The following is a 15,712-nucleotide window of genomic DNA, read 5'->3' on the forward strand; positions in this document are numbered from 1 at the left end:
TAAAGGCCCACAGTAGAGGTGAACATTAACAAGTCTGATACAAGCAATCACATCATCCAATGGGCTTCTAAGTTTCTGTAGAACACAAATTATGGCCCCTCAAAGATGTCCCATCCTAATCCTCAAACCTATGAATATGAGGAGAGATCAGTCCCATTATTTTGCTATGAACAGATGACCTTAAAATAGGGACATTATCTGGGTGAGCCTTTTACCAGCTGGTGACTAAGGATTCAACATGTCATTGCTGCCTTTGAAGATGGAGTGAGGACACAGGAAGGGACTGAAAAGCAGCCTCTAGGAGTGGAAAGTGACCACCACCTAACAGCCAGCAAGGAAACAGGGGCCTCTGTCTTACAACTATATAGAATTGAATTCTGCCAAAAACTCATAAGCAGATATGCCCACAGTACCTCCAGATAAGAACCCTGGCTGCTAACACCTTAATTTCAGCCTGTGAGATCCTAAGCAGAGACTACAGTGAAGCCCACTAGGACTTTTGACCTCCAGAACTGAATTAATAAATGGGTATTGCTTTAAGTCACTAAATTTGTGGTAATTAGTTACACAGCAACAGAAAACATATATAGTCTCCTATAGTCTATTAATCATGAGCAGCGAGTCAAGAATTACCAGAAATATGAGAAAAGCCTCTAACAAGAAGACAGTATAAAACCAACAAAGGTAAAACAGCAATTTGGAGAAAAGAGACTACACAGGTAGAAAAACGTCAGAAACACTTTTTTTACAAATGTTACAGAGAGGTGTGATAATATTGCCTCAACAAAACAAAGAACAAGATGTTTACTCTAAGGAAGGAACAGACCAAAAAATGAATAGGAACTCTTAAAATTAAAACAAGATAACAGAAATGAAAAACTCGATGGGTTAGAAAATAAAGTTGATAATATCTGCCAGAAAGGAGAATAAAAGGACAATAAAGGTGGAAAATAGAAAAGAAAGAACAGTGGAGAATTAGTCCAAAAGGTCCAATATCCAAATGCTAATAGTTCCAGAAAGAAAAAAATGGGGAGGAATGATCAATAAAATACTTCAAGAAACTTCCCAGAAACTAAAGGATATGAGTTGACAGATTGGAAAGGTCCACTGAGAACCAACAAAGTAGATGAAAATTGACTCAAATCAAGACACATCACTTTATTTTAAAGTCTAGATTGTCTGATATAAGTATGGCTACTCCAGTTTTCTTTTGTTGACCATTAGCATGATAGATGGCTTTCCATCCCCTCGAGATCACAAAAGCCATATATGAACGACCCAATGCTAATATCATCCTTAATGCAGAAAAACTGGGAGCTTTCCCCCTAAGGTCAGGAACAAGACAGGGATGTCTACTCTCACCACTGTTATTCAACACAGTATTGGAAGTCTTAGCCTCTGCAATCAGACAACACAAAGAAATAAAAGGCATCCAAATCAGCCAGGAGGAGGTCAAACTTTCACTCTTCACAGATGACATGATACTCTATACGGAAAAGCCAAAAGATTCCACCAAAAAACTGCTAGAATTGATTCATGAATTCAGGATAGCTGCAAGATATAAAATCAATGCACAGAAATCGGTTGCATTCCTATACACCAACAATGAACTGACAGAAAGAGAAATCAAGGAATCGATCCCATTTACAGTTGCACCAAAAACCATAAGATACCTAGGAATAAATCTAACCAAAGAGGTGAAAAATCTATACACTGAAAACTATAGAAAGCTTATGAAAGAAATTGAAGAAGACACAAAGAAATGGAAAAAGATTCCATGCTCCTGGATAGGAAGAACAAATATTGTTAAAATGTCGATACTACCCAAAGAAATCTACATATTCAATGCAATCCCTATCAAAATAACACCAGCATTCTTCACAGAGCTAGAACAAATAATCCTAAAATTTGTATGGAGCCAGAAAAGACCCCGAATAGCCAAAGCAATCTTGAAAAAGAAAACCAAAGCAGGAGGCATCACAATCCCAGAGTTCAAGCTATACTACAAAGCTGTAACCATCAAGACAGTATGGTACTGGCACAAGAACAGGCACTCAGATCAATGGAACAGAACAGAGAACCCAGAAATGGACCCACAAACATATGGCCAACCAATCTTTGACAAAGCAGGAAAGAATATCCAATGGAATAAAGACAGTCTCTTCAGCAAGTGGTGCTGGGAAAACTGGACAGCGACATGCAGAAGAATGAACCTGGACCACTTTCTTACACCATCCCCAAAAATAAACTCAAAATGGATGAAAGACCTCAATGTAAGACAGGAAGCCATCCAAATCATCGAGAAGAAAGCAGGCAAAAACCTCTTTGATCTTGCTCGCAGCAACTTCTTACTCAACACGTCTCCGGAGGCAAGGGAAACAAAAGCAAAAATGAACTACTGGGACCTCATCAACATAAAAATCTTCTGCACAGCGAAGGAAACAATCAGCAAAACTAAAAGGCAACTGAAAGAATGGGAGAAGATATTTGCAAATGACATATCAGATAAAGGGTTAGTATACAAAATCTATAAAGAACTTATCAAACTCAACACCCAAAAAACAAATAATCCAGGGAACAAATGGGCAAAAGACATGAATAGACACTTCTCCAAAGAAAACATCCAGATGGCCAACCAACACATGAAAAAACGCTCAACATTACTCAGGGAAATACAAATCAAAACCACAATGAGATACCACCTTACACCTGTCAGAATGGCTAACATTAACAATTCAGGCAACAACAGATGTTGGCAAGGATGTGGAGAAAGAGGATCTCTTTTGCATTGTTGGTGGGAATGCAAACTGGTGCAGCCACTCTGGAAAACAGCATAGAGATTCCTCAAAAAACTAAAAATAGAACTACCCTACAACCCAGCAATTGCACTATGAGGCATTTAGCCAAGGGATACAGGTGTGCTGTTTCGAAGGGACACATGCACCCCCATGTTTATAGCAGCACTATCAATAATAGCCAAAGTATGGAAAGAGCCCAAATGTCCATCGATGGATGAATGGATAAAGAAGATGTGGTATATATATACAATGGAGTATTACTCGGCAATCAAAAAGAATGAAATCTTGCCATTTGCAACAACGTGGATGGAACTGGAGGGTGTTATGCTAAGTGAAATTAGTCAGTCACAGAAAGACAAAAATCATATGACTTCACTCATATGAGGACTATAAGACACAAAACAGATGAACATAAGGGAAGGGAAACAAAAATAATATAAAACCAGGGAGCGGGACAAAACAGAAGAGACTCATAAATATGGAGAACAAACTGAGGGTTACTGGAGGGGTTGTGGGAAGGGGGATGGGCTAAATGGGTTAGGGCAATTAAGGAATCTACTTCTGAAATTATTGTTTCACTATATGCTAACTAATTTGGATGTAAATTTTTAAAAAAATAAAAATTAAATTAAAAAAAGACATATCACTGAAATTTTAGAATACTGAAAAAAGAAATAGAAACTATTACAAACTTCAAGAGAGCAAAAAATGGATCAAATGCAAAAGATTCTGAAAACAGAACAACTTTATACTTCTCAATATTAATATTGAAAGCTAGAAAAGCATGGAACAATGAGTCTAAAATTTTTTTAAATGCAACCTAAAATGCCATAGCCAGCCAATCAATTAAATATGAATATAGAATAAAAATATTTTCATACATGCAAATCTCAAAGAATTTACCTCTCATACCCTTTCTTTAAGAAGCAGGCAGAGGAAGTGTGCCACTAAAACAATAGGGTAAGCCAAGAAAGAGAAAGACATGAGATTTAGGAAACATGAAACCCAACAGAGAGGAAGAGGAGTCTATAAAGATAGTAAAGAGAAATATCAGAATAATAGTTGTGCACCAGATGTCCAAGGCAATCATTCCAGATCAAAACAGTATGACTATAAAAATAGACACGTTAAAGGCTATCATCTCCAAGATCCCCACTGTCAATGTTCCATCCCTCTTTTTAACCCAAGGACAGGATGTCCAGATTAACCTGGCTCAGACTATCTGTACTTGGCTAATCTGACCATGTGCTGTCAAAGCTCCTGTATGCCTTCCCTCCAAGCACTGTAGCAGCCTGGATCTGGTGTGGACGCACATTCAACCCCACAGAAGTTCTCTGTTGTCATCTGCTCTGTGGGGAGAGGGATCATGAGGAGATTAGAAGTAGAGAAGTCAGAGAGGCCCACGCCCCATCAAACCATATTGTAACCACACAATTTATTTCTGGTCCATACAACAGCCCACTGGTGACCTGACTAGTGAGCCATGCGTGTATTTCCCTAAATTTAATCATGACCTCACCTGTTGACTTCCCCTCTTGTAAATGCTTAGGGAAACTGAAGGCAGACTATGACTGAGAGATTATTCAGTTGGCTATCCTGGCCATCTTCACCTAATAGTAACTTCAGTAATCACCTAGGTGTGGGCTTGCCACTCAGGTTTTTTAAAACAAAACAATATAGGGGCGCCTGGGTGGCGCAGTCGGTTAAGTGTCCGACTTCAGCCAGGTCACGATCTTGCGGTCCGTGAGTTCGAGCCCCGCGTCAGGCTCTGGGCTGATGGCCGGAGCCTGGAGCCTGTTTCCGATTCTGTGTCTCCCTCTCTCTCTGCCCCTCCCCCGTTCATGCTCTGTCTCTCTCTCTGTCCCAAAAATAAATAAATGTTGAAAAAAAAAAAACAAAAACAAAACAATATATTACTTAGATAAACTATAATGAAAAACAAAGGAAGGAATAAGTAACACAAAAGCCAGGGTAGATATTACCTGTAGTGATTAGGGAAGGGAATACAACTGGGAGGGGCATACAGGTGGCTTCAAAGGTATCAGTTGTGTTCTATTTCTTAATAAAAGTAGCATTTTATTATTCTTTATACTCTACATACAAATTTAATATACTCTTCTGTAAAGATACATTTCACAATAAAATAATTTAAATAAAGAAAAGGAGAAAACGAGAGGAAAGAAAGCAATAAGGAAAAAGGAATCAATCAACCCTGATACTATATTGCAGCATTGGTTGGGGGGTGTGGAGAATAGTGGTAGGATTCACTTACCATTTCATATGCTACTTCCTCAGATGTATCCGTTTCTAAATTGAAACTGAATTCAATAGCTTCATTGTCTTTGTGTTTGCCTTTCAATTTTTTAGGGTCTTCAACCCAGAGTCTTAAAGCCAGTGATGAATTAGAGCAGTCATCTTCCTCTGCTAACTCCACCCTCAGTCCTGTATCCTCAGCAAAAAATGCGTGGTTTAATAGGTCCCTGATAGACAACCTAATAAACAAAATACATATCTCATTATCAATTTTTCCAATCACAAACAAGATATAGAACCCTTAATTAGTAAATATTAATTACATCAAAATAACAATCTTATTTTAAAACTTCTATTAATTAAACCATTACCCTGCTTTGTTAAAAACCAAATCTTATATCCAACTCATTATTACCAAGAATGAAAAGAAATCCCACCTAACATACACTTAAAGTCACCTTAATTAAAGATTGTTATCAACAACACATCTAGATACTGTATGCCTAGAGAACTGAAGCAGTGCTATAGTATATGTTGGGTAGAGTGACTAGTTTCCCTAAGCCACTGGCTTAAGTTACTAAAACTCAAACAATAGACTGCCAGCAAAAGCAACTAAAAACTTCCAGATATATAAACTCTAAAGTAAACCATAAATTCAAACTATTTTACAAATGTTATAAATAGAAGTCGTTGACTCCATTAACAATAGTCAAGTTAGTGTACTTTACTCTTTAGAGAATGCCATGAATGATACTAATTTAGTTCTGCAAAGTCCCATGGTTTTCTTAAAATATGTAAGTCTAGTATTTTAGGCCAAAGTATACATGCAGTGGATGTGCCTCTAACCTAGTATTAGGAATTAACCATCTCTGAAGAGGAAAAAAAGGACAGGGGTTCAAAAGATTCTTTTACAAGCTCAGGACAGTTAATTTCCTTTGCTTTCACCAATTTCTAAAACAGATATTTAGTATCTAATGTATCTATATTACAGGTCAGAGAGAACTAAAACCAATGTCTATGTAGAAAACCTCTCACACTACTTAAAACAGATAAAGTACATTAATAGCATGGTATCCTGTAACTTGAGGATTTTCAACCCTTCTGATCATTTTACTTATTGAGACAAATACATAACTAAGAGAGCGTTATAAAAAGAGTAAGCTTCCTCATACTAATTAGTTTTAAGGCTAAGGTAAGATGTGTTTAAGAAGGCACAACCAAGTTAAAGCCCTCTGCCTCTCAATGAAAAATTTCCCTAGGTATTTTTACTAAGGAATAATTACAGCAATAGCACCAAAAGACACCATTAAATACTTATTACTCTGTTAGGTATTTTATATGCATTATCTTTTTAATCACCAAAGTAAGACCTGTTTTGAGGAACAGTTAAGTAACTTACTCAAGATCACACTGGCTAAGTATGAATCCACATTTGAATCTTGGTCTGATATAGAAGCTTATGCTCTTTCTAATACACTCATATGCTATGAATCCTTCTGAATATTCCAATGTTCTCTGATAACAGTTCACAATGAAAATGCTGTAAAAGCAATAATCAGAATCCAAACTAAAATGGCTACTTCAACATCATACAACTGACCCTTGAACACTATGGGGGGTTAGGGTGCGAACCTCAGTTGAAAATCTGTGTCTAACTCTTAACTCCCCCAAAACTTAACTATTAATAGTTAACTATTAATAGTTCTATTGACCAGAAGCCTTACCAATAACATACAGTTGATTAACACGTATTTTGCATATGTATTATATACTGTATTTTTACAATAAACTAAAGAAAACATTATTAAGAAAACCATAAGGAAGAGAAAATACATTTACAGTACTGTACTGTTTGTTGTTCAAGGGTCAACTGTATTTTCAGTCTCATTTTAAAAAAAGTATGCCTAAACTCTTACAACTTAAAAATGGCCACAACAAAAACATTAACAACCTAACTTTAAAAAGGGCAAAGGACTTGAACAGACACTCCTCCAAAGAAGATATACAAATGGCCAATAACCACATGAAAATAACCACGTGAAAAGATACTCAACATCATTAGTCATTAGGAAAATGCAAATCCAAACCACAATGAGATACCAATTCGTAACCATTAGGATAGCTATTATCAAAAAATGGAAAATAACGAGTATTGGTGAGGATGTTGAAAAACTGGAACCTTCATATGTTAGTGGAAGGAATGCAAAATGGTGCAGTCACTGTGAAAAAAAACTGGTGGTTCTCCAAAGAATTAAACAGTATTACCATACAATCCAGTAATTCCACTCCTAGGTATATAATGAAGAGAACTGAAAACAGGGATTCAAGCAAATACTTTTTCACCAATATCCATGCAACACTATTCATCATAACCAAAAGGTAGAAATAACCCAAGTGTCCATCAACAGACTAATGGATACACAAAATGGGCATGTATGTGTTTCTTCCTTAAAAAGGACATTCTGATACAGGCTGCAACATGGATCAACCTTGAAAACACTATGCTAAGTTAAGTAACCAGCCACAAAAAGACAAATTATTGTATGATTTCACTTACATGAGGTACCTAGAATAAACAAATTCATAGAGACAAAAGTAGAATAAATGTTACTAGGTGTTGAGGGGAAAAGGAATGGAGAGGTACTATGTAATAGGTACAGAGTTTCTGTTTGGGTGATGAAAAGGTTCTGTAAATACAAAGCTGTGTGGTTGTATACAACAATGTGAATATACTTAATGCCACTGAATTGTATACTTAAAAATGATTAAAATGGTCAATCTTAAGTTATGCATATTTTATCATAATTAAAATATATAACTACCTAGATATAGCCTGTTGGTACAAACACCAATGTTTTATAATAAAGCTATAATTAAACAGGTTTTACCTTAGTGGCTTTATATATTCTCAGATATACAACACTGAACTTAGAAAACTAATAAAAATGGGGAACAGTCAATAAAATGTGGGTGAAAATAACTTCTATAAAAGACCTATCACCTTCATTAATCATAACCAATAAGGAGGTAAAAAATCAAAAATTTAACCTACTGATTTAACTCGGCAACTGTCCTAAGCTCAAATTAATGGGAAATATAAGCTAAAACTAAAGGGATGCGTCCATAAAAAAAAATTGATACAAATAAATCTAGAATACTACTTCTTTAATTTTTTTTTTTTTTTGAGAGATGGAACATTAGCGGGGAAGGAGCAGAGAGCGGGAGACACAGAATCCGAAGCAGGCTCCAGGCTCCGAGCTGTCAGCACAGAGCCCAATGCGGGGCTCAAACCCACACACTGTGAAATCATGACCTGAGCCACAGTCAGATGCTTAACCAACTGAGCCACCCAGGTGCCCATCTAGAATACTACTTCTTGAAAAAAATACCCCTATCCACTTTACCATTATCATGACCCAAGGATATATGGTCTATAAATAAAAAACATCCAGTGAGTTGATGGTCAATTTTTTTAAGCTATCATAAAAAATCATTTAAGTACTTACCTGAAGGTAACACAGCAGAAGCTCTCTACCATCAACTGTTAGAAACATTTTAACCTGGGGGCCCAACCATTTGAGTACTTACCTGAAGGTGACACTGCAGAAACTCTCTACTATCAACTGTTAGAAACAAGTTAAACTGGGGGGCTCAAATGACTGTTAAACTGATGGCTGAAGGTGATGAAAATTTGCCACAACACACACAAACAAAACCCAAATTTCAGTTCAAGAAAAATTGAGCACATGATATCAAAGTCCAAAATGGCAAGCAACATGCACTGATATACTTCACTCAATACAGTACGGTTTGTGTTCTACTCAAAAGTAATACTCAGTATTATTCAAAAGTTAGAAAATGACCCAGTCCAAGATAGGAGTTTAATGTATCTATCAGTTATGTCATTTTGCTACATTTGTACCCACCTTTCTGATTTGTTTTGACGAATACACCCTTCAATGATTTCTTTCACTTCAGGATCAGTGACTTTATTGAAACTGGCTGGCTTTATGCCCTGAGAAAAGAAAAATGGTTTCTAGTCACAAAATAAGCAATGGAAAGCCTAAGTCAACAGGATGCATATTAAAATAATAAATTTTGACCACTAAACTAAAATATTCAAGCTTTAAATAAGGTAAATATGTACATACAGTTTAACAATTTTTTGACAAAGATTTTGTCATAGTCCTAATAGTCTACAAATAACAGTGGAGACTTGTAAACAATCTAAACTTCCAACAACAGAGGTGATGTTACATAAATTATGTGATATATATATGCTCATGTTATCCAAAAACTAAAAATGTTCTCAAAGTATTTAATAACAGAAAATTCTCATATTGAAACATTAAGTATGGAAAAAATTGGATCTCAAAATGTACATACAAGTATAACCCCAATTAACAAACTATAATAAATGAGTCTTCCAGAAGAGCTAGAAGCAATGGACAATCAATATATTATGTATGTATAGGGGCGCCTGGGTGGCTCAGTCGGTTAAGCATCTGACTTTGGCTCAGGTCATGATCTCATAATTTGTGGGTTTGAGCCCCGCACCGGGCTCTGTGCTGACAGCTCAGGCTTGGAGCCTACTTCACATTCTGTGTCTCCCTCTCTCTCTGCCCCTTCCCAACTCATGCTCTGTGCCTCTCTCTCAAAAATAAACATTAAAAAAATATATATGTATTATGCAAAATATATATACACACATATATAAACTTTTGAGAAATCTGTATTATTTTTATCATTAAGCAATACTAAAATATTGAGAGAACCTCAAGCTAATCAACAGGTTCTAGGAATGCATTAACAAATTAGTAAGGTCTAGACAATTCAAAATGTTTCTGTAACAATGTTAGCTGCCTGAATATGCTTATTTTACATTCTATTACTCTTAAATTATGAGTTTTAGATTTCAGAAAATAATCATTACAGTCATTTAATAGAAAACTCCAAATTAATCTAGAAGAAGAAAGATATGATAGAATAATTGTCATGGAATAAGGCAATCTAAAACCTAGTTCTGGGTCTGTCACACTACTTCACAGGATGCAGAATCAGAAAGCCCAGTATCATATACTAGATAAACCTGGTGAGATTAGGAGTTAATTTGGATCTCAAACTCAAGAAACTTTAATACAGATGGAAATGTGAATTGTGATATGGCATTTTTGTGATTTTAATATGAAATAATAAAATCACCATTCAGAAAATGGTGTTACATCATTCTACTTATACAAAAACTCCTCTTTGACCTTTCCACTGATCTCTTACCTCTTCCGCAGTCCTGGGTAATTATTGCCTTTCTCTGCTCCTAGGTGAAATTAATTGGGAAGCTGCAACTTACAAAACCAAGTACAAATTCTTTTCTATTTGTGGCCATATAATGTATGGACTCAGACTAAAAAGACATTCTAGCCTTATCTCTTCTCTCAGCTCTTTGTTGCAGAAATCTTCAAACATACTCAAAGGTAGAATAGTATAAGAAGCCCCATGTAACCACCACCAGCTTCAACAAGCAACATTTTGTCATCCTTGTTTCAGCTATCTACCCCCATACCTTTTTTATCCTAAAATATTTTAAAGCAAATCCCAGGCATCATGTCATTTCACTCAGAAAGTCTCCAGTTTATACCTCTAACAGATATCATGTCACCATCCCACCTAAAATAATTACCAATAATTCCTTAACATTATCTAAAACCCAGTCCACACTCAAATTTTCCAAATTGTCTAAATGATGCCTTCTTATAGTTGGTTTGTTCAAATCAGGATCCAAACAAGGTCCTCACAGTACATGTATGGTGCATTAGACCTGGCTCATACCATCTCACAAGACGCAGCTATTACATTGTCAAGAAATCTGTAAGTTGATTATTAAACACAGTCATTTACAAAACTTATATAATCTTACAATTAAATAAATTATATCAACAGCCAAGGAAATAAATACTGATAACACTACTCGTAATTATTTTACTACATTTTACTATTATTTATGCTCTTGAGGTTGTTTATTATATCTGTATGGTAGAAATACCATATGATGAGTGCCACTGTGTATACTGTTCCCAACCCTGCATTCAGTGAGGTCACAGTGGTGACTTGAAATCAGTCATGGTGAGAATAGTTAACACCAAGGAAATCTGAGAATGCTAGAAATCAGTGCTTTTTCTTTTTCAGAGAATCAGTTGTTAAACATTTAGTTCACTTAAAGTAGCTCACCACTACTTTAAGTCTCTTGTACTCTTTAACAGTCCCTCCCCTTTTTACTTTCATGAAATTGATTTGTTGGAGAAACTAGGTCATTTGTCCTATAGAATGGCCCACATTCTAGATACTGGCTTTATTTCTTGTCTCCCTACACATGTATCTCTAGAGTCAGACAGATTTGAGGTCAAAATCCACCACTATTAGTAGCTGTGTGAACTTGGGCAAGTCACAATCTCTGATTCTCAGCCTTATCATTCGTAAACTGAAGATAGCACCATCTTGTAGGGTTATAATATGAAGGTATGTAGTATACAGCATGCATTTAAAAATGGTACCTATTAGTATTAGTTACTTGAAACACTCTAACAATCTCTTTCGCAGCCTATTCTACAGCCACCCAAGTAGATATGAAATAGACCTATTTTGAATAATCCTAAGACTTTGCTTCTACCTTACATCCCTTACTATACTCTTATTTTTATAGCTATTTGTGAATTTAAAAATGCAAGCTCTTTATGGGTAGCAAATACTTCTTATTCATCTTTACATTCCTTGAAATTTCTAATGCAAAAAATTACCTATAACAGGGAATCAAATGCTGTAGCTGTTGAACAATATTTTGAATGCTCTTTAATAATTAGGCTTTTAGAACTAGAAACCTTCAAAACCATTTAGTCAAACTTCATTATCAGCTTTGAAAAAATATTATCCACCCAATAAATCTAAAAATTATTTACAAACAAATGGATATAGATATATCTATACATTTACCCAAAGGTACTAATACAGAGCATTTTATGTGACCCCAATAAAGTACAGGCATACAGCATAAATATAAAGCTTGTTTCATTACAATTATGTTAAATTTAGCACTGTTATACAGCACTAAACTAAAACCAAAATTAGTTTTAAGCTGACTTTACCAACTTCAACATAAAACATGACAATCTAAGAAGTAAAAAAGAATAAAGTTATACCTACGCTAGTTACTTTACGGTATATTTGAGCTGCATTCTGGCACTCAGAATAAGGGTATTCAGAAGTAGCCATTTCCAGCATACACATTCCAAAAGCATAGACATCTACAGATTCATCGTAGTGCTCTTCATACATTTCTGGGGCCATAAACTCAGGAGTCCCTACAAAATAACACCACATCCACATTTTTATTAAAAAGAAAAATTTATCCACTAAGATCACATTCCCTTTTCCATATGGATTACCTGGGTTAATTTCTGCTCCCTAAACCAAATTTATAAATAAAACATTTGCAGGAATACTTGCTATATCTATACAAAGTACGTCAAGAATTTCCATAACTTTCCATACTGGTAAAGTACAACTTGTAATGCTCAAGATAATGATTACTAAAATCTGTTTTTATTTCTAATCCTTTATTTACAAATTTTTCTGAATTAAATTAGTAAATCTTCTTTCTTAAGTCTTTGGAACCTTTTAATATGTCCCACAAAAGAAATACACTAGGATGTGTCTGAAATAAGTCAATATATAATAGATATTTAAAAGCAAATTTGGGACACCTGGGTGGCTCAGTCTTAAGTGTCCTACTCCTGATTTTGGCTCAGGTCATGATTTCACAGTTCTTGAGATTGAGCCCCATATGTCAAGCTCTGTACTAACAGCACAGAGCCTACTTGGGATTCTCTCTCTCCCCCTCTCTCTCTGCTCCACCCCCCCCCATGCTCTTTCTCTCAAAATAAATAAACATTTATGAATAAATAAATAAAGTAAAACCAAATTCACATTCTAGGCCAGGGGTCAGCAAACTTCTCTGTGAAGGACCAGACAGTAAAGATTTCAGGCTTTGCAGTCTATATGGTCTGTGTCACAACTACTCAACTCAGTCACTGTAGTGCAAAAGCAGCTATAGACAATACATAAATGAGGGAGTGTAGTTGTGTTTCAATAAAACTTTTATTTATAAAAATAAGCAATGGAGCCAGATTTGGTTCATGGGCCATAGTTTGCTGATCCCAATTCTAGACGTACACAATTAAAAAATTTCTCTTTATCCTAACAATAAACTATAAAATGTTAATCACCAATGACACTCTTAGCAAATGATGTTCGCATTAAGGTGGCTAGTCCTAGATCACCAATCTTCACAGATCCAGTGGGTCCCGTGATGAAAATATTGTCACACTTCAGATCCCGGTGAATAATGGGAGGAGTCCTAGTGTGCAAGAACTGCAATCCCTTTAAAATTTGCCTGCACCAACTCCTTAAGACCTTTGGTTTCATGACTTTAAATCGTTTTAAGTACCTACACAAAGGAAAAAAGAGACCACATATAAACAAACATATCTAGCTCATTATATGAGCACTATTAGGGTAAATCATGTAAGTTAGCTGGTATTGTATGTACTATGATTGTCAGCACTGAATTGTCCTCTATTGTCTGTTATAGAAAAAAAAATTAAATCTAGGCTTCATTCTTAGAGAAGACATCCTACCAAGTCTATCATTTTTTAGCTTTTTAAATTCAAAACAAGAATCATTCTAATCAGAGTGACCTCTTGTGGAAGGGCAGCAAAATTTTAAAAAGAAAATCCTTCTCTACTTTCCAATAACTATTTCTATAAAGTCACCAGGGGGGTTAACTATGTAAAATTTTAGTGCAACGATGCTAGGAAACAGAAAAAGTATATCCCATATTTAATAATTATAAATAAGTGATTGTACCATCAAATGAAAAACCGCAGTCAGAAATAAAACAATAAATTATAATTATATAGTACTGTTCACTAGATATGTGAACCTGGCCACACACCCCCAATCTTTCATTATTTTTACAAAATGACATTATTTGTAATTCTTAAACTCTATGCTATCCCACAAATATTCATTTCTCAGTACTGTATATTCTAACAAACTTAACATCCTAAATTTTTCAACCTGCCCTGACACATAGTTGCCAAACACTACATATTCTTTAATCAAGTACTGCAATTTTACAAACAATTTTTATGACTCTTGAAAATTATTTCCAAATAAAACTTCATTAGTACTATCAGGGTCAACTTACGTTTTTAAGGTTCCTGATGTCATAAGTTCAGTCACCAATACTATACATTTCTTTCCCTTTAATATAGACTCCCAGGAATCATAAAATCGAACTATATTGGGATGTTGGAGACCTTTTAACATCTCTGCTTCTTCTTTGAACCTTTGCTGCTCAGCTTTGGTTAATTTCCGGTCCTGAAATGGAGTAGCAAGTTCCAAATAGAGTCTAGAAATTCTCATGGACATTTCTAACACCACTCAAATGTGTACTTTGTTCTGTTGTTTTCATTTATATATGTATTTTTATCTGTCAATTTTTTTCTCAGGACTTATATAATCATTGATAAATTTTATTAGGTAGTTACTTTCATTCCTCCCATTCAACAATGCAGCAGCTGTTATATTTCATAGCTATGCTATAAACCTACCTGCAAAATAAATCAATATGCTGAAAAACAATACCTCATATGATAACTAAACTTTCCGTGATCATTTCACAATATACACATATATCAAATCATTATGTTGTACATTTTAAATATCTACTTGTTATATATCAATTATATCTCAATAAAATTGGAAAAATAAATAAAAAATAAAATCACCTTTGCTGGAAAAGAAAAATAATATATCAAAATGAAAAAAAGTAATAAAACAAACAGGAAGTTTCCCTAAGAAATCCCTGAATTTCCACATCTATAGGATCTATATAATGTCAGAACAGGAATAATCAAAATGTTAGACATCTAGACATCTATTCTGGTTAAATATCTGAACTGCCAACATATTTCTAGAAAGAAATACAAGGTTACCAACCAGTAAAATACCTTCAAACAGGAATTAGACCTCTAATCTGCTATATTAAATGCTAAAAGTCAAAGGAGCAATGTTTATAGAATTCTGAGGGAGGACTGTAACCCTAAAACTCTGAACCCAGAAAAATAACCAATCAAATTTATAAGGGAAAAACAGACACATTTTTAAGAAAATAAGGACCCAAAGTACATCATTCCATACACCCCTTCTGAAAATATTATTCAAAGAATTTCAAAAAAAATATGGCCAAATAAAATCATTAGAAAAGGAGTGTGTGGCATACAATAAATAGTAATAAATTGCCAATAATGCTTACTTAGGGTAAAGGCTAAGTAATAGTGGTTAATGTGGTTGGTAAAATGGAATGAATTTTCTAAACAATAATTAAAATAGAAGATATATAGGGGCACCTGGGTGGCGCAGTCGGTTAAGCGTCCGACTTCAGCCAGGTCATGATCTCGCGGTCCGTGAGTTCGAGCCCCGCGTCAGGCTCTGGGCTGATGGCTCAGAGCCTGGAGCCTGTTTCCGATTCTGTGTCTCCCTCTCTCTCTGCCCCTCCCCCGTTCATGCTCTGTCTCTCTCTGTCCCAAAAATAAATAAACGTTGAA

The 15,712-nt window shown here is 35.2% G+C and overlaps 1 protein-coding gene across 5 annotated transcripts in view; it reads right to left on the bottom strand.

Moving 5' to 3' along the window:
- The window catches only part of WNK3 (WNK lysine deficient protein kinase 3), a 185,118-nt gene that overhangs the window by 126,474 nt on the left and 42,932 nt on the right, over nt 1-15,712 (bottom strand). For all 5 annotated transcript variants that reach the window (XM_045470598.1, XM_045470599.1, XM_045470597.1 and 2 more), the window contains exons 3-7: nt 14,311-14,483; nt 13,328-13,548; nt 12,246-12,403; nt 8,978-9,066; nt 5,071-5,290 (exon numbers count right to left, since the gene is read on the bottom strand). In XM_045470598.1, the coding sequence (XP_045326554.1) occupies nt 5,071-5,290; nt 8,978-9,066; nt 12,246-12,403; nt 13,328-13,548; nt 14,311-14,483 (861 nt within the window). The remainder of the gene's footprint in view (nt 1-5,070; nt 5,291-8,977; nt 9,067-12,245; nt 12,404-13,327; nt 13,549-14,310; nt 14,484-15,712) is intronic.

The sequence above is a fragment of the Leopardus geoffroyi genome, chromosome X (genome assembly GCF_018350155.1).
Source record: "Leopardus geoffroyi isolate Oge1 chromosome X, O.geoffroyi_Oge1_pat1.0, whole genome shotgun sequence".
Taxonomy (NCBI): Eukaryota; Metazoa; Chordata; class Mammalia; order Carnivora; family Felidae; genus Leopardus; species Leopardus geoffroyi.